The sequence below is a fragment of the Mirounga angustirostris genome, unplaced genomic scaffold (assembly GCF_029215605.1).
Source record: "Mirounga angustirostris isolate CCGP_5_RB_7025 unplaced genomic scaffold, mMirAng1.0.hap1 SCAF_5, whole genome shotgun sequence".
NCBI classification, from domain to species: domain Eukaryota; kingdom Metazoa; phylum Chordata; class Mammalia; order Carnivora; family Phocidae; genus Mirounga; species Mirounga angustirostris.
In genome coordinates this window covers 33625827-33651257 of record NW_026991713.1, presented here as the reverse complement: position 1 = coordinate 33651257, position 25431 = coordinate 33625827, and the positions used below count along the sequence as shown (strand labels likewise).

The window sequence follows — 25431 nt, the reverse complement described above, 5'->3', positions numbered from 1 at the left end:
TCGCGTTAATGTGGATCTTCCACATAAACGATTTACGGATGAAATAAAAGCCCTTTAAGAGTAATACTTCCTTTCAAGTTCTTACGACGCCTCTAAATCTCTCGCGTAGTGAGTGGCCGGCGTGGGGGCGGGGTGGGGACCGGGTGTCGGGCGGGCGGCCGGGAAAGGCGCAGAGAGCAGGGAGTGGAGGGTTAACTGCTTTGCGATCTCACCAAGCTCTTCCGAAATGCCAATCCACTGTCGCGGCGACAATGTTTCTGGGTGTCGGGGCCTCGTCCCTCCTGGCATTTGTCTGAAATGGAGCTGTCTAACCTAGGCCCGGACGCGCCCTGCGCGGGTAAGTGGGGGAAGGTGGGGGTGGGGTGGGGTGGGGTGGGGGCGGAGGGGGACCCGGGGTGGAGTTAGTTGCCTGCCTATTTTCATATTCATTAGAACTAGGAGGTTGCCCGACGAGCCCAGCTGAGTTTCAAGATATAAAAGCAACTTCGGGTGCCCCCTTTCCAGCCGGGACGTATTAAAGGGCTCGGAGCCGGGCAGCTTCCCCTTCCCTCCTCGGCCCTCCCTTCTCCCGCCCACTTGCTCCCTCCCCCAGCGCTCTCCAGCCTCCGCTGCCCGGGAGCTCCGCGACAGCCTTCCAGGATTATGGAGTTTCTGAGCGAGAAGTTTGCCCTCAAGAGCCCGCCGAGTAAAAACAGTGACTTCTACATGGGCGCAGGAGGCGCATTGGAGCACGTTATGGAGACGCTGGACAATGAGTCCTTTTACAGCAAAGCGTCGGCCGGCAAATGCGTGCAGGCCTTCGGGCCGCTGCCCCGCGCTGAGCATCACGTGCGCCTGGAGAGAGCCTCGCCCTGTCAGGAGAGCAGCGGTGAGTCGCCTGCCCGAACCTCGGCCACCCTTCCGCAAACCCTAAGTGCGGGGACGCGCCCGGACAGGCAGGCGGGGAGGATGGAAGGAAGGAAAGGGGGAGCGAGAGAGCCCGGAGGGCGGAGGAAGGCAATGGAAGAGTGAGCGTTTTAAGGAGCGGGGTTGGCTGCAGCCGACTTTGAGGGGCAGGGGAAGGATTAGGCACCGGATTGCCTCCGCGCGGCTCTCTTTTAGCTGTCGAGTGCTGTCCCTTATGGGTCCCGGACTCCCTGTATCCAGGACCCAGGCGTAAGCTGATAGGACGGTAAATAGAGTGTAATTGAGTCAAGACAGCGCGCTTCCTCTGTGAGCCCGACGCGCTGCCCGCGCAGAAGGAGCTGAAATCGATCATAGCTCGTTAGAGGACGTCACTGTCGTCACGAATAAGAAAACTTTGAGTTCTTTTAGGTGAAAAACATTTTCAAAACAAGTTTTCCAAGACGTGGCGGTATTTTTCTTTGTGAAGCTGGAAAACTGCTAGATTAGCTTGTGTGAAGTTGTGATGCGGATTCTTTGGGTTTGCAATACAGCACACACAAATTTTTCCTAACACCAAATCGCTTTCAGTAACTTCGGGTAAAGAATCCCCAATATAAGCACTCACTCCCGAACTCTGTATTGTCTCTTTTTCTGACTCTACATTAAAAGTCACCTAAGAACCCTCTCTCGGAATGCTTCTGGGTAAAATCTTCAACTTTGAACGGCCAAGTATCTCAAAGTCAAAATGTTATCAAAACAAACCATCTATCTTTTCTATCTTGTAACCCAATACAAACCTATTTTTTTTAGATCGCGAAAGCTAAAGCAAGTTTACAATTTCAAGAGGACTTTTCCTTATCATTGTATATATTCCACAGTTAAGCTGTAAGGAGCGGGTTGCTTTAAAATAACAAACGAATTAAGTGTGAAATATTTACAACAAGCCTCCCGCCCCCTGTTTTAATGGAGGGTCAAAATCTGGCAAGGTATTGGCTCATAGGAGCTCATTTTCTAAATACTTTGTACACAGTAAGTTTTTTTTTTTTTTAAACCATCTCGTATATTTTACTTATTCAGCGTTGCAGATTCCTTGTGACTTGCAAGGTTGAACCAAAATAGTGGGGTGGGAACGACAGAGAAAATCAGTTAAATCGTTTCAGTCATTTATTTAGAAAGACACACGCAATTAATTTTTATTTTTAATATGTTAAATTTTTGGCTTTCTGTTTGTATTTCAGACTGCAGTATCTTTATTTTTGGAATTCTTATATGTATACGTAAAGTTATTCGAATGGACAGGATTTAAAAAAAAAAAGATTCTCTGATGTCCTGTGTTAACTGCTGGATAGGACTACATCCTATTTTAAATAGTCGGGAATCCAAAATAAGAAGAGAAATAGGTGATTTTTGATACCTTAACAACTTTTTAATGAACATCACACTTTTAGGATGAATTTTAATAGGAAAGTATTAAGATGAATGCAGGCAGCAGTTCGCTAAATTTAGGAAAGCTCCTGTCTTTCTCCTGAGATGCCCTTACCCTCACGGCTGCTTCCCCTCCCCCATCCCTAATTACCGAAGTTCCCCATTTAACTCTGCCGAACACAAAACCTTATTGTTAATCAGTCATGGCTCTTCGTTATATCTAGTTTTACATCCCATCTTTTGCATAAAGGATATTAAACATTTAAGTTATTTTAGGTCTTAAAGTTCAAAACATTGGTATAATGATTAGAATAGTTGCTAAAATACGTTATGAGAGAATTTTTAAAAGATACAAACGAATAAAGTATGGCAGTTCATTGGAAATTATTGTTCTGGCTGGGTTCACTTTTTCAAAAACTCTTTTCAATTTCATTATGTGCATCCATTGCATGTGTGTGTGTGTATGTGTGGCCACAGGATAGATTTTTGTTTTATATCATATTGCAAACATGCAATCAAATCTGGAGGAAATCACTGAAAGTTAAATACTCCTAAACAGAATGGAAGATGGCATCTTTTGTAATCTTTTAATAGATGTTTCAATGTCTCTGCTTCAGGGGAAAATAAAACTTTCTGTCTTAAACATATTTCATGAGTTAAACGTAAATATGACCTATTTAGAAAGAACTGCAAGTGAGTTATTACACTAAAGAAGTCTACTTTAATCTTATTCTGTTCTATAAGAAGCACTTCCAGAAACTGATATGGAAGTCATTAATTTAGTAGGTCACTTTTTGAAAAAAAAAGTGAAAAACAGACATGAATATACAGTCAAAATATTCAAAATATAGTAGAAACAAAACCATATCTAAATCTGTAGTCCATACGTTTTGAGTGGAGCAGGAAGATTACTTTTGGGAAGAGTTTGGATTGGGGTTTACAGATACTATTTTTAAAATTGAAATTTTTCAGTTTTTAAAATTGAAATGTCTTTCTTGAGCCATGTAAGTAGCTCGATTTTGTCTGCTGTGAATAAATACATATATCACATTAAATTTCGTTCACTTTTCAAACGCTCAATATTTTAAAAAATCTAGAGTATCTTTTAATTTGATCACCTTATTTGACTATAAATTATGTGCATAAGCATTACATTAGCCCTGTAAAATAGAACTGTAAAATCTGGCAAATTATATGAGTTCCATGTAACACATTTTTAAATGGCCCTAAACCTGCCCAAAATGGATTAATAGTAGTACACAATGTGATGCTTGAATTCATCCTGGCACAGTAAATCATTAACAGACTGCTTTCCTGAGACTGTAAATTACTTCAACTTCATTTCTTCATTGAAATGTTTCACAATCCTGAGAACTGTTGTTTTCCCCTTTCTGGGTACAGTGAACTATGGGATCACTAAAGTAGAAGGACAGCCTCTTCACACAGAACTAAATAGAGCTATGGACAACTGTAATAGTCTCCGGATGTCTCCCGTGAAAGGGATGCCAGACAAGGGAGAACTGGATGAACTTGGGGATAAATGTGACAGCAACGTATCCAGCAGTAAGAAGCGGAGACACCGAACCACCTTCACCAGCCTGCAGCTGGAGGAGTTGGAGAAGGTCTTTCAGAAAACCCATTACCCGGACGTATACGTCAGAGAGCAACTTGCTCTGAGGACAGAGCTCACGGAGGCCAGGGTGCAGGTAGGAGCCAAATGAAGGCCTTGGGTGTGTGTTGGGAGGGAGAGATACTGTTAGAATAATTCAATGGTTGCATTTTGCCACAACAGAAGAAACTGATTCTCCAGCTAAAGATATAGAACAATGTACGATATGCATGTCCGTCTACTAAAATTTCTTTTTCCTTGCAAAGAATTTAATCACTCACACAAAAACATAAAAGAACACTTGACTTATTACATAGGCATACAAATTAACGAATATTTAAAACAACAGAATGTCATAAATATCTCTAATTTAAAAATTAATTTTAAAGGGCAAAAACAGAATCATAGCTATCTATTTACTAATACATTTATTTTGTTTTGTTTTGTCCTATTTTATCAGACGTTAAGGTTCTTTTTAGGTTATATACCACGTATTGGTAAGTTACATGTGTAATGGCCCGTAGATCTGTAATTTTATTGAGGTTGGGGTTATAATAAAACAAAGAAAAAATGAAACAATTTCACAAATCCGCAATTGTTATAAATACCATAACTTATTTTTACTATGCATAAAGAAAGATCATATAGCTCACCTATAATTTTCCCAGCTCTAATAGTCGCCTTGCCATTCCATTTTAACTTTTAAATGTAGATAGCTTATATCTTTTTTGCAGAGGCAATAAGAAGAATGATCTTGAAGTAATTTTAAAATATATACTCAATTATATTTATAAGTTGTATTCAAATTATCAAATTGGATGGCACAATATACTAAACTTTTAGAATCATTTGAAAAAAATTATATTAGGTAAAATTCTATCTCTTAGGCATATTTTATTTTTACTAGAGTTGGCATTCTTAAACTACTTTTTACTAGTTCTCACGTAACAACAATTTCAGGGAATAGCGTGTTTCTTTGCGCATTTTTACCACGCTAAATAGGAGCATATTGAAGCTTGCAATTCCCATACAGTATAAGAATAGAGAAATAAATAAGATAGTAAGGATTTTGTCCTGAGAGTAATAGTATTTCTTCTGAAGATTAAGCCATTGTAAGGCCGTTTCATCATTAAAGGCAACATTTGGTGGTGCGGGAATACCAAGCAGCAGGATTTTTCTTCAGCTCATGGAGGTGAATAGTTATTTATTTTAGTTCAGGAAGTAAATGTACAGAAAGTTGATGCTAATGAAGAATTTTAGAATTGTCAAGTGTTAATATCAGTCCCACGTGTATGTGCTGTTTTATTTTTTTTGCCTTGTGTTCATATATTAGAATTAATTATACTTGTAACCATTGAAAAATATATTTACATCTAGAGTGATCAGCTGTGCACAATGGATGTTCTCCCCTTCACATTTCATCAACTCCTGATTAATTTTTGTCTAAAAACATGCACAGAGAGCCAACCCAAACCTAATTTACTCACGTTTTCTCTTTCTGGCTTTTCATATCAGAGTGGTAATTCATACCTATTCTAAGGAGATTGTAAAGATCTTTTTTTCTCATGAAAAAAAAAAAAAAACCTCATTACTAAATTTCCTTACTATGCTCCTAGCGCCTGTGAAGACAGGAAGAAAATACGTTTTGTTTTGTTGTTGATGTTATTATGGGCCCTGGGCATTGTGCGTGATACAACTTTACCAACAGTGTTCTAAGAAACCATACTGAATAGGTAGCTCTCATTGCCTTATTTTAATTGCTGGAAACTCTTTAAAGTGCCACCTTAAATTTGCAGTACATACTTGCACACTGAACTGAGGCTTAATATGTATCCATCAGTGTGATGGTAAAGATAGAGAAGATTACAGCTAATTATGAAAAAGAGTAAAAATTTCAAGTAAACTTTAACAGTTTTAACAATCTGCATTTGATATGTGATTTCCAGCTTCTTTTGTAAGCATTTTGTATTCTGAACATAGTTCTGTAAAGACTGAAGAGCTTCCTGACAGCTGCTTGTGAAATGTCTACTCAAAAATATCAAATGACACATACCGAATATAACTTTTTGTGTCTCCCTTTAACTCATTAAAATATTAAAGTGAAGATTCTGGAAAGCTCCAGGTGTGAATTAGTGATTATTTAACCCTCTGAGGAAGATGGTTGTTATGATGAATATTATTAATATAGAAATAGAGAAATTTGGAGGAGAGCTTTGTGATTCTGTAGAGGCTGTAGTAACTCAGGCTTTCGTGAACTTGGTTCTATCTTCCCATTTATCTTACTATTTATATTACCTGTAAGTCTCTTATATTGGAGAAATGATTTGGAGATTTCTGAGCATTTTCTATAAGGGAAGATAAAAATTATAAGTGGTGTAATTTATGTAATAAGCGCATTTGTATATTTTAAAACCAGAGTTCAATTTCAGATGGTTCCATTTTACCCATAGTCTTTATCATGCTCAATATAATATGTAATCTTAATATTTTCTGTTTCTAAATAATTGTGATCTTTCTGCCAGTGCCATGAGTTTTGGATGTAATCTTTGTGTATAAATTTTTCTAAGATTATCTAAGTATGGGTACAACCCAGCACAGTCTTCACTTTGTGACATGTTCTAAAGATAATTGTTTTGACAGACCCAGATATTAATTTGGTTATAGTTTGGCTGGGTTAATGTTATGTGCATAACCCCAAACTAAAAAGTCATGAATGTCTTCCAGATTTGCAGCATTCTCTGGGAGGAGGATTATCTATGATAATTTGGAGACAAAAGGAGTCTTCAAAATCATATAATCTAACTCCTTTTTATTTTCCAAAATGAGAAAAAAAAGAGGCTGAGACAAATTAAATAATTTTTTTAAGTATTTCCTCCCTTTCTATTAATTTATATTCCCATATGGACATACCACTTATCAGGGTGAAATAGAAAGTAAAATTTGTGGATACTTTTGTGACATAAATTTCTTTCTTAGTGATTTTGTTGACCTGGTTTGTTCTTTCTGATCTGTGTCTTTTAACATCACCATTGCGTTTTCAAATATTCCTCAGCTAAAATTCTACTTTTTAAAAAAATTAGGTTTGGTTTCAAAATCGAAGGGCCAAGTGGAGAAAAAGAGAACGTTATGGCCAAATACAACAAGCTAAAAGCCATTTTGCTGCCACCTATGATATATCAGTTTTGCCAAGGACTGACAGCTATCCACAGGTATGGTAAACTTCACAGAATACTGATCGAGAAAAATAGATGTGGTGTGTATATTCTTGAAAGGGATATTATTATTGGCTTTATTATATCTAATACAGAAGTCGAGAATGAAGATTTTAACCTCCAGAAGACTTTTTGCATGTTTGTTAGATGCTTATTTTACTAAAATATTTATTTTGTTATTATTTTCTTTTAGAGCTATTTGTTCAAAAATATTTTAGGGTCTCTTCCTTGTTACACATTGCAACAACTGAAGTAGCATCATTCATAGTATAAGCCTTTTAATCAGTCTACATTTTAACTATTCAGACTCGTTTCCTTTGTTAACTTTTCAAAATAAATAAAGCATTGCTTGGCGTGCTGTCTCTGTGGCTAATGTTTGATGAACCATCCCCTAACCTAGTGTCTGGTGTGGTCTATGAAACCTTCAGTTCCACTTAAAAATATCTCTTTTCCTATGTTGTCTTTCCAGCTTTGAAGTTGCTCATTGTTTCAAGGAAACAGTTAGCCCTTGGTTACTTAAAACATACATAGGATTAGTACTGGAGATCATTTAAAAAATTTATCACATTAAAAAACACATCCACCCCTTTATAATGGGAGCTCTCATCTCATTTTAAAGAGCATTTAGAAATTCCTTTTCTTCTCATTATTTCCTTTCAATTTAGAGGCCTTTTTTTTTCCACAGTTTGTAATGCATGTTAATAAAATACATTTTATCTTTTTAATTGGACATTAATTTTTCCTACTACTGACTTAGAGTATCCGGAACTGTATTTGATACATGATAAGGAACACTTGTATTATAAGGAACAAGACATTTGTTATTTCATTCCTTAGTTGTTTAAGGATATGCATTGTTACAGACCATTTTGAAAACAAATATGTAACATATATGCTGGGGGAATACCTTGATAGTCCAGTAACCAAATCTTTGCAAGCCCAAACTTAAGTGTATTCATTTTCTTCAACTCTGAGTACATACCTTGTGAGCATGAATTCAGTGCTTTAGTTTTGTGCATCCTTGCATTCTGATGCTTTTTATGATTCTTAAAAACCTATTTTGAGACCTTCACCCTTCCAGATAAATTCACCAAATTTATTAATGTAATGTCATATGTGAGTAAAAGCCTTAGAGATCACCTAGTTCAGTCCTTTTAAACATTAGGAAAAGAGACCCATGGGAGTTAAGGAATTGGCCCATGACCACAGGAGTGCTTCCTTATAGGACGGCCTGTGCAGGGCTGCTTGCACCAGGCCTCACCATTGCGGTCTACTGCAGGACGAGTGCCTTTTGAATAAATGTCCATACCTGCCATCAGAAGAACCTTGTTTTTCTTACTCTTCAAAATTTATCTTAAAGGAGGTATTTTTTTTCCTCCAGTTTAAAAGCATATATGTATATATGTTCTGTTATCTATCATCATAGGGCCACTGAGCTTCGACTGACTGAATAGTTTTGAGTGTCCTAGCTGAGTTCCGAACACAGTGCTGGGAGGAGGTCTCCCTGGTAGGCTCTAGGCTCCTGTCTCCACGAGATCAGGTACTGCAGTGGTTTCGTGGTTTCGTGGTTGTTAGCCCAGCCGAAGCCCTTACCGTATCGGGCCTTACTATATTCTGAGCAGGTTACATGGAGTAACTCGTTTCATCCTTGCCACGATCTTATGCAATAGGTGCTACTAATGAATTATCCTCATCTTCCATATGAGGAAACTGAGACACAGAGGGGAGATACTTACTCACCTTCACTCGTGGCAAAGCCGGGATCTCATCACAGGCAGTCTGGCTCCCACGTGCGAGATCTTAACCCGTCCAGTAGACAGTCTCTCCCAAGAACTGAGTGTTGAAAAGATTGAATAATTAATAAATGAATACCAAAGGAGCGTAAGGCTTAAGTTGCATCATTCAAGTCTGCAATTTAGTTCAGGGGAGCAGAAACTATACTCAGAGCCAGGGAAACAACAATGAAAATGACAGAGATGGTGTATATTGGCATGTACTCTATATGTTTTGAACTACTTCACTGTGATGAATTTAGAAATAGTAAAGTTACAAATTAATGAACTCTTTTCAAATGGACTATACAGTCTTGCTAGTCAAGTGCTCCACCACACTTGACTACAACATACTTTTTTGGGACCTTTTTATTTCAGTCTTCGTTTCTTTCCTTGGAAACCCCATTTCTGTGTGTGTGTGTGTGTGTGTGTGTGTGTTTCCCAATTCCTTGTGCCTTGCTGATGGTTGCCTTCTCTCTAACTACCCTTTCTTCTTCAGTGCAACATAAAACATTTAGAATAGTGCCTGGCACAAACTAAGCTCTTTATAAGGGCTTAATGTAACTTAATATACTCTTAGTCATGCTTTTTTCCTAGGGTTATCTTGCCATTGTGTTATGGTGCCTCATAGCTTTAGAGATTGTCAGCGCACTGAGGTAACCTACTAAGGAGCCCAGGCAGGAAGGGAGATGGTACAATCGGATTATACATTTATAGTCTTTTTCACTCAACAAAGGATTAATTTAAAAATTTCCCCTCACAAATCATGGGAATTTTGCACTAATTCTCCCTGTGGTTTCTCCATAATTTATGTGCATTGGTTATTCCAATTCTTAATTTAAGTATGACAACACAAGCATCACATGTTGAAGTTACTGTTTTTGAAGTTATTTTGACAGTATCATTCATCAACAGTAATAAAAATCAATACTATAAAATCCATTGTGATTTTTTATATGGGTAAGTCATTAGATGCTTGGTTGCCAAAAATACTGAAATCAAAATGCCTCTCACTCTCCACTGTGGGTATTGGATAAAGTCAGGAAAATTCCGTTTTAACTTAAAAATATGTGGTTGACTTTTTTTTTTACTTTGGAGAAATAATTATGCCAAGATCATGTCTCTCAAGCTTCAGCCTAAAGGAAACTTTTTTTTTTAAAGCATGTGTCTTGAAAATAGAAATTATAATCAGAAAATAGGAACCAAAGCAGAATCCAACAACTCAGTGCAGTCAGACACTGAGCTTGGTTACTGTTACTAATTACAGATAAAAATATTAATTACCAAAAAGTTAGAAACTAGAAAACTAGAAACAGGACAGAAATAAAGAATTAACAGTTTGGCGGGAAAGCAAAAGCATACACAGAAATACATGAAAACAGAAATGGTTGAGAAAATGATTTCCTCAGGTCTGCTCAATGTGGATAATAATCTTACCAACTATAAAAGTATCTCTATATAACCTCTATATAATAGGTTTATTTATGAATAGTAATTAATATTTTCTAAAGTGTTCTAAAGACTTTGTTTCCAATGCTCTCACTACAAAATAGTAACAACAGCCCTAACTGGTAAAATTAATACCTACCAGTTGAGGGCTTATTTTAAGCCAGGCTTCTTTCTTACAGCCATTGACTCATTGAATTTAAGTGCAGGTTTTCTGAGTACAGGGGTTCAAGGCTCTTTAATGCAGCATCACTGAGCAATGAAATATTTCAGTTTTGACCCTAAAACGCCAAATCACTTTGGAAAGCAAACATGCTTTCATTTTTTTAAAGGTATAAAATAATGATATAAAGCATTTACAAAATGTAGACACTTTTGAGACTGTTTTCAGGTATTCTTTTAAGCTTGGTCATATTTGATAACAAACAAACAGTGAGAGGAGTGACGTCATACTATAAAGTAGTATATTTGGATGTACTGAGAAATGGTATCTGTCTTTTAAAAGCCCTTGATTTTGGCTCATGATATCAGTTGTCATTTGGCAACACTATGATTTTGCTAAATGAAAATACTTGACCACCCGATGTTCTCCATGACCTGACATGTTAAACAACAGTCATGTGCTGCAGCTATTCCTTGTGCTGTGCCGAATTCTCTTGAATTCCCTCCTCTTCACCTGACCTGGGTTTCCTCCAGGAAACCTTCCCTCAATTCTCCTTCAATCAGCACATGACTTTCGCACTGACATGGTGGTGGGGTGTATACAGTATCTGCCGCCCCATTTACAATATAAAGTATTTATGTTTTTAAAAGGATGATTCAGATCTTAACTTTGTATTGTAACAGTATTAAGCAAATTATGTATACACTGAATAGATGTGAAAAAAAAGTTGCTTTGCTTCAACATTCTGGAATATGTTATGAACCCCAAATTAATCAATTTTCAGTTAAAACAGATGATTCCTAGATGTCTGCTATTAACCATCTCTGGGGTCCTCAGCAATTCACTTTCCCTCTCTGAGTCTCAATTCCTTCCTCTGTTGAAAAGAGTAGTTTATGAAGATTTTGCAGAACATTTTTGACTTAATTTCTTTTTTTTCTTCCAGAGTTATTTGCATTTTAGTCAAGAAATACATGTTGGTACTGTGTGAGGCACGGGGGTTCTGTAAATGATCCAGACAAAATCTCTTGCGGGTTTGGGCAGATTACAAACTAGGTGATATTCGTACCAAATTCTGCAGACACTTCTTGATGCAACCTACACCCAGCAGACCAAAAAGACCTATGTAATTTTGTCTTGGAGTTGAAAAAGCAAGCATCTATCAAGAGTAGATTCTAATTTATTTCTAATTTGTGAACACCAAAGCATTTCTTTAAATAATTGTTCTGTTGAATAAAATATTTTTCAAGGTATAAACATTTTCTGGAGGATTATAGCCAGCCTCTGTTCTTACAAGAAACTAGTTTCACGCCCTTAGGTTTGGCTCAGATCACATGTGCATCAACTTTATCATTTACTTGCTGGGTAACTTGGGGTAAGTCTCCTGACTTCCTTGATCTTCAGATTCTTTCTTTGTAAAATGGAGGTATTATTGGTGCTAGAGTTGGTGGTGTGGCTGATGGTAATGATCATCTTCTTAATACTTTTCTGTTATTGAGAGGATTAAATTGATTTCCAAACAGTCTGTGGAGCTAAGTCATGGGACTTGAGAAAGGCTAGGCATTAATGTTTGACTATGGGCTTCACAGCCAGGGAGTTGTGGGTTCAGATCCTGACTCTGCTACTTAATAGATTTTAGACGTTTGGCAAATGAATTAACCTCTAGGCATGTTTATCCTCATTTACAAAATGGGTATAAAAATTAATATGATGTTTGTGAAGATCAGAAACAATAGTTTCTGCAAGGTGCTTAGGACATTGCCTAGTATATAACGAGTGCTCAATAAATAGTAACAACTCTATAATAGCCATTAGTCATTACTGATTCTACAGTACAGATGTAGCAAAGTGGTGTGAATGTTCTGTTATTGTAGCATTTAAACTAATCCAATTTTTAAGTAAATTCACTATTTAAGAGTCTAGGGAAAGATCAAATTTAGTTAAATGTACTTTCGTCTTTAAATTAGGACAACCAAATATGGTAATTTAAGGAATGTTTGGGTATATTCTTAATCCACCAAAATTATTTTCTCATGAAGAAAGTATTTTCATCAAAAAATTTTAAAAGGTTTGAAGTTGTTTCCCACCAAAATTTTCTATGGGGTTTTACCTAGTGTGTAGTGAGAATCATAACTAAATCTATGTTTACATAATATAGAAGGGGACCCATGCAGTGTCTTGCTTTCTGTTGTTTAATTGATGACTTAATAAATATATGCCACTTGGAGTTTGAACATACCAAAGGTTGGATTCAAGTTATAAATAATTTGTAGTCATTGGAGTGATTTAAAACACAGATGAAAGCTGTACAACATTTCTAGTTTAACAAATTCTGTTTCAAACATTGTAATTATACAGTTTTTTAAAGGAAATGTTAACATTTCTATAAAATAGTGATTGTGAAAATATTGTTCACTCTGCCCTCCTTCTTAAAAGTAGCATCAGTTTCTGTATTAATCTTAAAGTTTACCTTTACTTAAGCTAAATAAAGAATATGGAGCTTGTCTCCTTCAACCACTGTGGTTTAGCAATTTAAAGCATCTGAAACAGCAAATAAATAACCAAAAATCTTTTTTAAAATGTTAGTAATGTAGCTATACTTGATGCATTGTATAATAAATATTCTCATATCTATGAAACAACCAATGAAATGGTCACATAGTGATACAGTGAAACTTCTCTTAGGAGGAAGGAGGGACAAAAATATTAACATCACTGGGTCAACAAGTCATATTGATATAAAAGTGCTAATTTAATTAAATGTATAAACATATATACAAGTTGTATAACAATTTGTATGAAGACTATTTCATATATATGTATAAGTACATATTAAAAATAAGTTACATGTAACATGAGGCAGGTATTGTCAGCATCAGTTAAGTGATGATGCAGCTAGACACAAAGAGGGAATAATTTTTATTTTGTTGAAAATACAAACACTTTACAGAGATAAAAAAAAAAAACCCTGCAAAAGAAGCAAAGTGCATTCATATCTTAGATTATGAATTTAGACATATTTTTGAAAAATGTGATATTCAAGTTTAATGTGACTTAATGACTTTACACAGTAATAATAACTTAGCTGATTTTCCTTTTTTTTTTTTTCTTTTAATAGGTGATTGCTGTTAAAGCATTCAGTTTAACTGAATTGGTCATGAGTATTTTATATTTTAAGAGGAAAGAATGAATTAATAAATTGAGTAGATTACCCAAAATAAATAATAAGAAAAATGTAAAAATAAATAATTGAAGAGTACTATCGTTGCTTATACAAATAAAAACTATGGGGGTTGGAGAAGAACCAGGGGGAAATAAAGTCTGAGAAGTCTGTGACAACAGACCTGTGGGTTGAAACCTGCAGCACACGCTGTTTTTGTTAGTGTGAACTTACGATATATTTTAATTCAGAGTTTTCACTTGCCATATTTATTAAGCCTCGTGTAATCTCTAAATTTAAAGATATTCTTGTAGATTAACATACTTGCATATTGGATTTATACTTTAAGTTATTAATTCACAAGGAAAACTTAATTTATATTTTAATCTTTGTTTCTTATAATGGTGGATTTTGTTTTAATTGGGGAATTGTGTCATTAAAAATGAATCAAGCACTGTCAACAATGACTATCATTCGTGTATTAAAATACATGAAAAATAATGTGACAATTGGAAAATACCCCATGTTGATCAATGTTGCTGAATAATAAGTAAAATAGCAAATCTTAAGTGCTATTATTTTATTCTGTCCTTAAGTGAGTTGATTTGAAAAGTGTCATTTTAAGGCATATAGAGTGAGATCTCCTGTAAGTCTTCATAATGATCATAATTACCATACAGTTTAAGAACACATCCAACACTAAAAGAAGAGGAAAAAAATGTCCTTAATGTTTCTTATACTTTTGACTTGGAGCACATATTTCAAATAGTACGTAAATAATGCAAAATTTAAACACATTTATGTGATGTCATTCTGAAAATTTCCAGACATTAACATTTCTTAGGAGGGTTAATGCTTTTAATTTTTGCACTAAAGAGATACATACACTTATTTTTCTGTAAAGCAGTTTTCTTCTCAAATTTTTAGTCCCATATGATTGTTCTATCTTACAGTGATTTTTTAATGGAAAATTCACTCTTCCTTGTTCCAAATCTCTGTATACATTTCTAAGATGGAATTTTATTTTAAAAAAATCAAAGTAGCAACCAGTATTTCATATGTGACCTTTTCCTGATAATTTCTAATCACTTCAGGTCAATGATACTATATGTTGAAAAGGTATACTTTTGAAATTTTTGAAATGTAAATTGATTCCAAAAAATCTTAATGTTATCTGAATTTTTTATGTGAAAATTACAGCTAATAATTAGGCACTGATGAAAATGTACCCTCATTTCTCTCTTAGGTAGTACCTAAACATGCTCAGATTAATCTTTTCAGTACATAATTTAATTGGGATTTTTTTTTTTTTTTGCAGATGGACAAAGTATCAGTGTTTGAGACTTATTCACTTACTCTCTGGTAGCATGTGAGACTTACTCACTGGTAGCAAATACACAATTTAGAAAAACACTTCTTGATGTAGTTACTAGAAAAGTTAATGGGACCCTAAAATTAAGTCAACAGCTAAAAATACCTGCAAGTTACTAAGTATATGATTCTTACTAACATTTTATCACCCTAAATTTTAAAGGGAGGGTTATGCTAGTAAAGAATATAATGGCCTCTTAAAAAAATTAAACTGCTTTTGCAGAAAGTCATGTTTGCATTTTTTTAAAGAGACCATATGAAAAATCTGGTAAATTATAGATGTGATAATGTGGTAATAAATCTATAGAGTAAGCATTGAATTATATACAAAGTGGTCAATAAATGTAAACATTCTCTCAAAGAGGAAAAACAAAAATCAACTTTGGGGTTTTAATGCAAAGACGCGATTGCTAAAACATTATTACAGATACCTCTTTGTGAATCCCTGATCTGTGTCTTTTTAAAGCAGCCTTTAGCTCCCACAGGGACATGTGTAGGCATATGGTGTGAGGGTAGCATGATGTGTATGTGGGCTGTGTGTGTGTGTGTACATATGGACGTTGGTGGCAGGTAAGAGCAATCTATATATAGAAGAGGAGTAAGGTTAAACAAACTTGTTCTAGTGGAAAAATATTTAGTTTTAGAGTTGCTTTAAAATTAAGGAATGATTGTTACTCATTGATTTCACTTTATTGTGCCTCTTAGATCCAGATTAAATTCCATAAGGTAGCGTCTTCTAAATAGCACTAACATTAGGAAATAGAATATGTAATGCTGTCATGAAACTATTTGATGTTTTTTATACATCATGGTACTTTATAGCTAATGCAAAGACTAACAAACTTGCATTTCTTTTAAAAGGTTTTTTGAAAGTACCAAAAGTTGCTTACTATAATAAAATCAGTAAATATATTAGAAATATACACTAGGTTTAGTATACTAAAAATTTCTTGGTAGTTTTGATTATAAAAAAATATATCAAGTTTCTAAGGTGAAGGTAAATGAAATCTATAATTTCTCATTCATTATTTACCATATTACTCCAACTCATGAATATATATCCACAGTGAAGAGCTCTTTGTGTATTTGTGTGTGGGGGGTGTGTGTGTGTGTGTAAAATACACATATATATTGACCCTTTCTATCCTATGTATTACTTTTAATTCCTTGGAAGAAAAATGAGTGTTAAATGAATTTTATTTCTATTTGGAAAGAATCAGACCAAAAAAAAAAAAACTTTCCTCCTAAATTCAAAGTCATGGAATAATTAAGTGTCAACTTTTCATTTGATTAGAAAAACATTAAGGGGCAAATGTTCAAAGTAGAGTGTAGTAAGTCAGCTGAACCTCTATTCATGCTAATGGGATGCAGTTGGCTAAGTTCCCTGGACAATGCTTTGAACGTACCCCTAGAACTTTTTTAAAACATTGCGAAGCACATTAAAATATGGAATGTTTTTAGATTTTCTACTTCTTTTAAACACAATAAAGAAGAAAAAATTGTAAAGGCAGCCTTTTTTTTTTTTTTTTTTTTTTTTGGCACACAGGAAAGAAGGACATGGGCATTATTTAATAATGGTGTTCCTGGTTGTAAAGCTCTTTAATATTATACAGTTAGAGGGCCACAAAAAACCCCTAAAATTTGTTTGGTGCTGAACTCCACCATTTTAGGTGTCTCTGAAATAGTCCAAAAAAGAAAAGTAGTGATCCTATTTAGGAAAAAAAATTATTCTTTCATTCCAAAATCTAACAGCAAATATATTTCTTCTAATGAGTCAGTGAGATTTTTGTTCGGCTTCTCTGTTAACAAATATATATACAATTTCAGACAATATGACATGTAAGTTAAAGCACATAGTTTTAAAATGACCACTTGTATAAGAATAGAATTGGTAGAGGGATGCAGGGGCCATAGACTGAGCCCACCTTGACAGCAGTAGATTTATTCAACCACAAGCTCTAACAGCTTTGTTTGATCAAATACTGCCTTTTAGGAATGCTTAAGAAAAAGAGACTTGTGTAATAATTGCCTAAGATAATTGAAGATTTTCACATGTGAGAAGGATGCTACATATTCTGTGTCATTTTAAAGAACAGAAAGAAGTGATAGAGGAAGATAACAGCTCACTTTTTTACAGAGTTCTCCAAAAGGGAATGAAAAATTTTTAAAGAGGTGAGCTTCTTATCACAAGAACTAAATATAATTGAAAGTGTACAAGGGATTTTTGCATTTGGAAGGAAGCTAGACTTGAATAGTGTCTCCTAATCCCAGGTGATTCTCAGAATTCCTGTAATATTGTCATTGCCATTATTTTAATACAGATCCCATAAGCTGCACCCCATGCTTAATGAGTCAGAATCTCCAAGAAGATGTATCTGTGATGAAGAATAAGTACTTGATGGAAAATAAAACTACTTAGGGAGATACAGTCAGCAGTGTCTGGGGATGAAATTTTCATGGTAATTGTCAAGATTATACAGAGTAGTGATTATAGAGCTCAAATTATGAAACAAAATTTAGATATATTAGCATAAATTGTCCATAAAATTTTGGTTACACCTGCAAGATGGATCAATTCGAATTTCATATTCTTGGAGATTTTTCAATCATTTAATAAATTTATATTAAGTGCTTATCATGTATTGTGTTAGGCTGAAGGATAAAGAAAAAGTTATGAGCAAACATCAGGGATTTTGCTTTCAGAGAATAAAGCCTATGAACCCCCACAAAGTTAAGATTATGAATAAGCAAATACACAATTTCAGCTTGTAAGACTTTTTTATGTCATTGTTGCATTTCTTAAGATTTCCTGGGTTCAGATTTGATGCTACCATTGGAGTTACATATCTTGTGGCAGGTTCTTAAGCACTCTGTTCCATAGTTTTACCTTTTACAAAATGGGGATACTAAAAACTAAAAACGAAGAAGCACCTTTTAGTGTATAGAAATGACTAGAAGTCTCCACAGTATATCTAATACGATGCACGTGGTAATTATGCACGATAACCATTAGCTATCATGAGCATGATTTTGGTTGTTGTCATCGATGTTTAATCATCCCAAGGGAATGCTTCAGAGGAAGCAAAACCTCAATTCACCGGGGGTATTGTCTTTTTATGATTTATATCCAACTTTCGACATCAAAACCGACTAAAACCCCAAAGTCAGATGAAGACATGCCAGAAATTTTTAAATGAAAGAAAGATATGGGTTGGAGGAGATAAAGATCAGGAAATAGGACATACCAGTAAAAATGTGCAACGTTATCACTACCCATGGGACTATATGGGTATCTTCTCAAATCCAACTAAAATATTGCTGTAGTAAGTTGCTTTACCAGTCTGCTCTGTTCAGAAAACATTTCTTTATATATGCTAGAAATTCTTTCACCAAAAGTAACACATTTAACTTGTTTGCTCATGTCCAGATAAGAAGTTTTGATCAAAATAAAAATATTTGTCCATGCCAGGGAAACTGGAGAATTTATTTTCAACGTATAGGTAGATTGATGTGAATTATTTTAGGGAGAAAAAAACTTTCTTAATTTACATTCATAGATTACTTTCCTTGCCTTTACCATCCTTATTTTCCTTTTTTTTTTAACCTCGTTATTAAATATATTTCTATGCATTTGGACTATGAATAGATGATTTTAATAACAAATTTCAGCAATACTATGTATAAATTGAGGAATCCTTTAACAAACTTAAAATGTAAATAATCTTTCTCTACCGCTATTTTGCCTTTCATTTATTCTTTCAAAAATAAGCAAGCAAGTTCACTTTCATTTCCTGAAAGCCCTTTTGTCAGACATGTGACTGTGGGTTTTGCAGTGTAGCACAAGGTTTGATTGAATGTCAGAGGAAAATCACCCAGATCAAGTTAGAAGAGTGGGTTGACAGAGTAGTAATGACATTAACAGTCCCTCTTGTTGGTTTGAGATACATAACTCAGCAATCAGTGGCACCAATCATTATATTTTGGGTAAAGTGGGATACATTTAGTAGAATAAGCTAAAATTAAAACAACATAGCCCAGGATGACTTAAAGATTAATAGAATGTGCAAATCATTATATATATCTATAGATATGTCTCATAGGTTTAATATATTTAAAGCAGCTTATAAATATATTTATATAAATAACTATTTCTGAAACAACACTGAAGTGAGCATCATGCCAATCTTTGAAGCCCCGAATAACAGATGAAACTAGTTGTTCAAATTTTCTCTTATGTTTGAAACTGGTTAAGCAGTCTTTTCTTGAGTGACAGAGTAACATCTAACAGTGCAATGTGGAAGATTCATTAACATTTTATGCTATTAATTGAATAAGTCATCTTAAAAAAGAGGATTTAAGCGTGGGTATTGTGAGACAACACCAGAGGTCATATGCAGTAGACTGAAATCTTTATGTAAAAATAAATATAAGCAAACATTATTTATGTGTTAAAAACAATTGATGATATGATTCTAATTATGATGATTTTTAAAAAAGAAGCCAGATGTGATAAACATAGGTATTACTGCTCTGTGGTAGTTCAGATTTTTGAAATAATATTGCAATAGTGTAATAATGTTGGAATTTTTAAATTTTGTTTTCTAAGGCTCAAACTCTCTCTCATTTTCCCCCAGCTCCTGCTGCTTGCATGATTTTTCTCTTTGCTTCTCAGTAATGCATGTGATCACTGTTTTTTTTTTTTCCTTGTCCTTGTTTAAATAGCTGGTCTAAGATACCGCCTATTTAAAACTCATATTATACAAATTCTACCTAGTGTCTCCTTTACATGCTAGTAAATTTAGAGAAATTTGTGTTTGTTGTTTCTTAATACTAAGAAATGTGAATTTTATGGGCACAAGTGACAATCTAGTTTTCAGTCTTATATAAGATGTTCTATAGTTCTTTAATTGTACTCATATGATATATTTGTTAATACTAGCATATTTTTCTCAGTTGTGCTTTCATGATTTGGTAATGGTCATGTTTTAGAATTTTAAATTATTTTACATGTCATAATTCTGTTGCAACCTCACTATATCATATATAAGGCCTAGAAAAAATGTTTAAAACATGTATATATTGCTCATATTCACAGAGCTATGTATTTAAGACTATAGGAAAGAAAAGGCAATGAAAGGCTAAACATTTCCAATAATGAGTTTGATTAAAAATATCTACAGAGTAAATATCAGGAATAGTTTCCAACAAAAGCTGCCACACTGAGTCCAACTATAGAACTTTAAAAAATGCAATTGTGTCGTTGAGTTTGAAAGATGGAAACTATATTTAAACTTAAAACCATATTTTAAACTGCCTTTCTAAACACATGAATTTGTCATGAATCATGACTAAATCTAGATTTCATTTTAAAAATCACGACTATAAAAAGAATACTCAAGAGATTGACATGTCTTGAGAGTATTTTATGTGGTCAAGTATGTGGGTTTTGGTGATCTATTACAGTATAACAGATTGGAAGAATCTTTCAAATAATTATCTTCTAGTAATCACTTTATGTACTCAGAATGTCATCACAGACCACCCAATGGGAGCAAACAATGAATAGTTGACAAAATTGAGTCAACACTGTTTAACAAATGTAAGGGAACAAAAGTGAGAATGCGTAAATGTAATATTTGTTGTTTTATATATTCCAGATTCAGAACAATTTGTGGGCAGGAAATGCGAGTGGTGGTTCTGTGGTTACTTCATGCATGTTACCACGTGACCCTTCCTCCTGCATGACACCTTATTCTCACTCGCCTCGGACAGATTCCAGTTACACAGGGTTTTCAAACCACCAGAACCAGTTCAGCCACGTGCCCCTCAACAATTTTTTCACTGACTCTCTTCTTACTGGGGCTACCAATGGACATGCATTTGAAACAAAGCCAGAATTTGAAAGGAGGTCTTCCAGTATCGCAGTTCTTCGAATGAAAGCCAAGGAGCACACTGCCAATATTTCATGGGCCATGTAACATACAGTACTCTTTTATTTTTCTTTTAATGGCAAAGTAAAACATTCTATTTCTCATATTTAAAGGATACCACAATAAGCTGCTGTGTGTGGAATTGCTAAAGGTCAAGGTATACAGTGAGACCAGCTTAAATGAATAGTTGTTATTATTTAACATTAAAATCTAAGAATGAACCTCTGAAAAGACTAAATAGATTTACCATCCATCAGTCTCCACAAACTCTGTTTTAGTAGTAAATTTTTTTTTCTATTGTACGAGTCGATGAAATACGATCATGCAACTTCTTAAAAGAATAAATGTATTAAAAAATTCCTCTGTTATAGATTGATTTATGTCAGTTCTGTATAACAAGAAATCCCTTGTAAAATAATATCTGATAAAGGAGGAAATGCACTGGGGAAAATGTCAAGATACCAAAGCTGTCAGGTAAATATTGAAGCAGGGTGTTTCGGGGAGTTGACTGTTATTTCTCCCTCTCTGGCTCCAAGACACAACGGGCATATCTCCTGTTGCTGAGAATTTATCTTCAGGCCTCAAAGATTTTTTTACCCCTAGCTGTTTTCATGAATTTCCACCCCATGAAATAGAACTCTTCTAAAATGGCCAGCATTTGCATGAAATATTTGGGCATAGTTTCCCAAAACCATGTGGCTAAAGGTGATAACTGAAATATTCCGGTGTGATTTAAAATATAGGCATGAGAATAGTTTCTATAAATGCTACCTTTTAAATGAAAAAGTCAGCACCAACTCAGTGAAAAAGCCAACACCGACTCACCACACCGACTTAGCATCACACACTAGAAAAAGAGTAAGTTACAAAACCTGCTGCTTTTAAGCTAAAATTGTGTCAATTCAACTGTACACACAAACATCTAATAAATACACTAAAGGAAACCTTTTTTGACATGTCACGTTATGCTTTATTATATTATGAAACATTTTCAGTTAAAAGAGCAGCAAATCTGACTTTATATTTATTTCATGGGCTTATGCAAGTGCACATGTGTGCGTGTTTGTTTTTTGATATATAAGTCGTAAGCATTTTTTTGCTACTGTGGTTTTGCATAGGGAATTAAAATGTCAGAAGGCTCTCTAAAATTTCTGGTGGAAAAGAAAAGAAAAATACATTGCATCTGGAAAATTGCTAACCCCTTTGATTTACTTCTCCTCCCTTTCCCCTGTCACATTCCAAGCTTTTTCAGATGAGTGAAATGTCAACCTCCTTAAAAGACTCTTAATTCATAAAGGCAAAGTAAATTAATTGAAATGAAGATGGCTCCCATGGTTTGGATCAGAGCAAGGTCTGCTCTTTGTACTCCCTTAGAATCTTCCTTGTGGTTCCTACAGCTTTTAGGGATATGCTTAGAAGCCCTATAGGCTAAAGGATAGGAATAAATGAATTTAAAAAATTAAATTTCAGAAAAAATACTTAAATCCAGTGTCTCTTCCTAGTAGGAAAAATATTTACAGGAGTTAGATGTCTCTTGTAATAAAACCTTAAAATCAAGCAGATGATGGAGATGAGTGATGTCCTAAACAATCATCCCTTGACTTCATAATAACTCTGTTCTTTATTACTTTTGAGTTCTCTCCTTTTAGTTTTCTTCCCAGGACAAACTTGTTCAACTTTGGCCTTGAGAATTATGCATACATGCAGGAGCTCTTGTTAAAGGATTGTTTAGGCAGCTGTTAAATATCCTTCATGTTTTAAAAGAGAATGACTTCTTTTAATATATTCCTGTGTCTGGTCCATAAGAAGTTGCAAACTAAAACTTAGAAAATGTAAGACTTTTCTTTTTAAAAGTTCCCAAGTTAGTAGTGTTCATGTTTATTTTCTTCTGCTTTCTAATTGAAATTTTAATGTCCCTTGGCTAATACATTATGTTTTTAAAATGAGGGACAAAACTCATTTTTGAATCAAGTGTGCATTTCACATCATCCCTTAGTTTTCCTACTATAAGTTTTTTTTCTCATTGTATTCTTTGTTTTCTCATTATATTCTAATAATTAGTTGGAGACTCTAACTCACTTTTTAAAAATTTTAACATCTTTTTAAATGCTTTTTATAAATTAATTCAATCGGCACATTTTTTTTTTCTTTTAACATCTACAATGTGTGAAGCACCTTTGGGGATAATAAAAGGAATAATAGAACCATGGTTTTGTTCTCGATGAGTTCACAGTCTTCATGGACAGATGCATCCATAAGGTTTACATCCTCAGCCATGCTTCGCATTTTATGATGGCCATAAGAATTGAATGCAGGTTTTTTTGTGTGTGAACATTCTGACCTTTCTTTTTCATTGGATGGATGTTATTACATATTTAAATTATTAAGATATAATAAAATGAACTTTTGGTGCAATAGGAAAGATAAAGCTAATACAAAGGTACATAGAATGCACTTCCTGAATTTTCTCTTGCAATTTCTAAACTTATGTTAAACTTAGTTTCATATACCAGAATTCAGATCCCTCACAAAAATGTTGAACTTAGCTGTGCCTGGGGTGGCTCAGTTGGTTAAGCGTCCGACTTTTGATTTCAGCTCAGGTCATGATCTCAGGGTTGTGGGTTGTGGGATGGAGCCCCGAGTTGGGCTCTGCGCTCAGCATGGAGTCTGATTATCCCTCTCCCTCTGCTCCTCCCCCTGCTCTCTTTTTCTCTCTCAGATAAATAAATAAATAAATAAATAAATAAATAAATAAATAAATAAATAATAAATAAATAAATATTTAAAATAAAAATAAAAATGTTGAACTTGTACACTTAAGAGATGAAAAACTAAGGAGTGTTTTAATTTCCTTTAATTTGGGCTCAAGTTATTAACAGTATTGATTCCTAGGAGTTTTGGTCCCTGAAGTGGTTGAGCCACTTGGACAATTGTTTCCAGGCCATTCTCATCCTTATTTGCCCCTTCCACACGTTTTACTTACACAGATGGTTTAAGGGATGATTCTTGTACTCTTTTCTCCTGAGCAATTTGGTTAAAATTTGGTCCTCATGATAGGAGATAAATTTATTGGAGAATTAGGTAAGGTTTGCAGTTTCATTCATAAACATGAAATGAAATTTCAGAAAATGGCTTGTGGATTTTTGAAAAGATACAATTTCCTTAAGAATATTAAATAGTGATTATTTTCTTCTTAAATAACCTCTCATGAAATCAGAAAAAGAAAGCTGCTCTAATCTTTGCCCTCAGTCTTGACAACGTATCTCCAAAGAATAACAGAGTTACTTAACCTATATAACCTTGAGGAAACTCATGAAATTGAGTATATAAATTACTGGAGTGTATTAGCTTCATTGTTTCAATAGGCTGTTGATTTTTTTTTTTTTTTTTTTTTACCTCCAAGGAAGGGAGGAAGGGACATACTGATGCACTTAACAGGGTTCTTACAAAGACGATAGGTTACTGTTTCAGTATCTTTGCTTTTTTGTCTCAAATAGTAGCTGCTTATTTGACCTCCATCTGCAATTCTTTTATCACTTCCCTATATTTTATATAATGTTGTTTTCTATATAATGCTGTAGTTTTAGTCTATCAGCAGCTAAACAATGCCTTGGCTAAAAAAGAAGTGGAAAGATCGACTACAGTGTTTGCATAAGTTCTTTGAAAAATTTAAATAATGTTCTAAACTTACCAGTAACCCTGGCCTTTGTTTTTCAATATTTAATTCAAAGAGAATTATAAACGATGAGTAATTGTTAGATATAATTTTTAGTTATTAATTTAGTCATTTTTTTATTTGCTGTCAAATATTTTAGGAGAAATCTAGAAATGATCTTATTTTTAAAATCCTAGTTGGACTCACTTCTTTTTTTTCTTATTGAAATGTAAAGATGTATGCTTATTATTTAAAACATAAATGCTAACTTTCAACCATCTCTACTTTAAGAAATTAGGCATCTAGAGTTTCATCAGACATTATTTCCTTATAGCTATTCATATTTTGCATTGAAGAAAATACAGCTTTTTGTAAGGGACTCTATTTAATAAAACACTATATTAAATAGTATTTTTGTTCTTAGTGTCTAAGTCTCATTATATATATATATATTTTATACAAGCCAAGCAGCAATGTTGCTAATGATCCAAACGAAAACAAAATCAGAAGTGAAATGCCTGGCAGTAGAGTCCTCATTTATGGCAGGAATCCTCAAAATCAGATTAAATGTGATATTGGTTTTCCAGGGTATAGAAAATGCTCAAACAGGATATTTTGTTTGTTTTAATAGCTCTCCTTTGTAAAATGAACATATTTGAACATATTGCCATTGTTTATCCTAAAAATATATTGCAAAAATTGTGAACAAGTCTTCAAGACAAGGGCTAGCCAATTCTTCAGTTTTACTGCATAAAATAGGAGAGAATGGAAAGAAGCCTTTTCTTTCCTTCCTAGCCTTAGAATTG

General features: G+C 34.3%; 1 protein-coding gene across 1 annotated transcript; it reads left to right on the top strand.

Annotated features, from left to right (window-relative positions):
- Positions 1 to 618: 618 nt before the first annotated feature.
- Positions 619 to 21252, top strand: ALX1 (ALX homeobox 1). The gene is made up of 4 exons (XM_045867276.2): positions 619 to 868; positions 3712 to 4016; positions 7000 to 7128; positions 20698 to 21252. The coding sequence occupies exons 1-4, from the start codon at positions 643 to 645 to the stop codon at positions 21016 to 21018; spliced, it is 981 nt and encodes a 326-aa protein (XP_045723232.1). The 5' UTR covers positions 619 to 642; the 3' UTR covers positions 21019 to 21252.
- The last annotated feature ends 4179 nt before the right edge of the window (positions 21253 to 25431 follow it).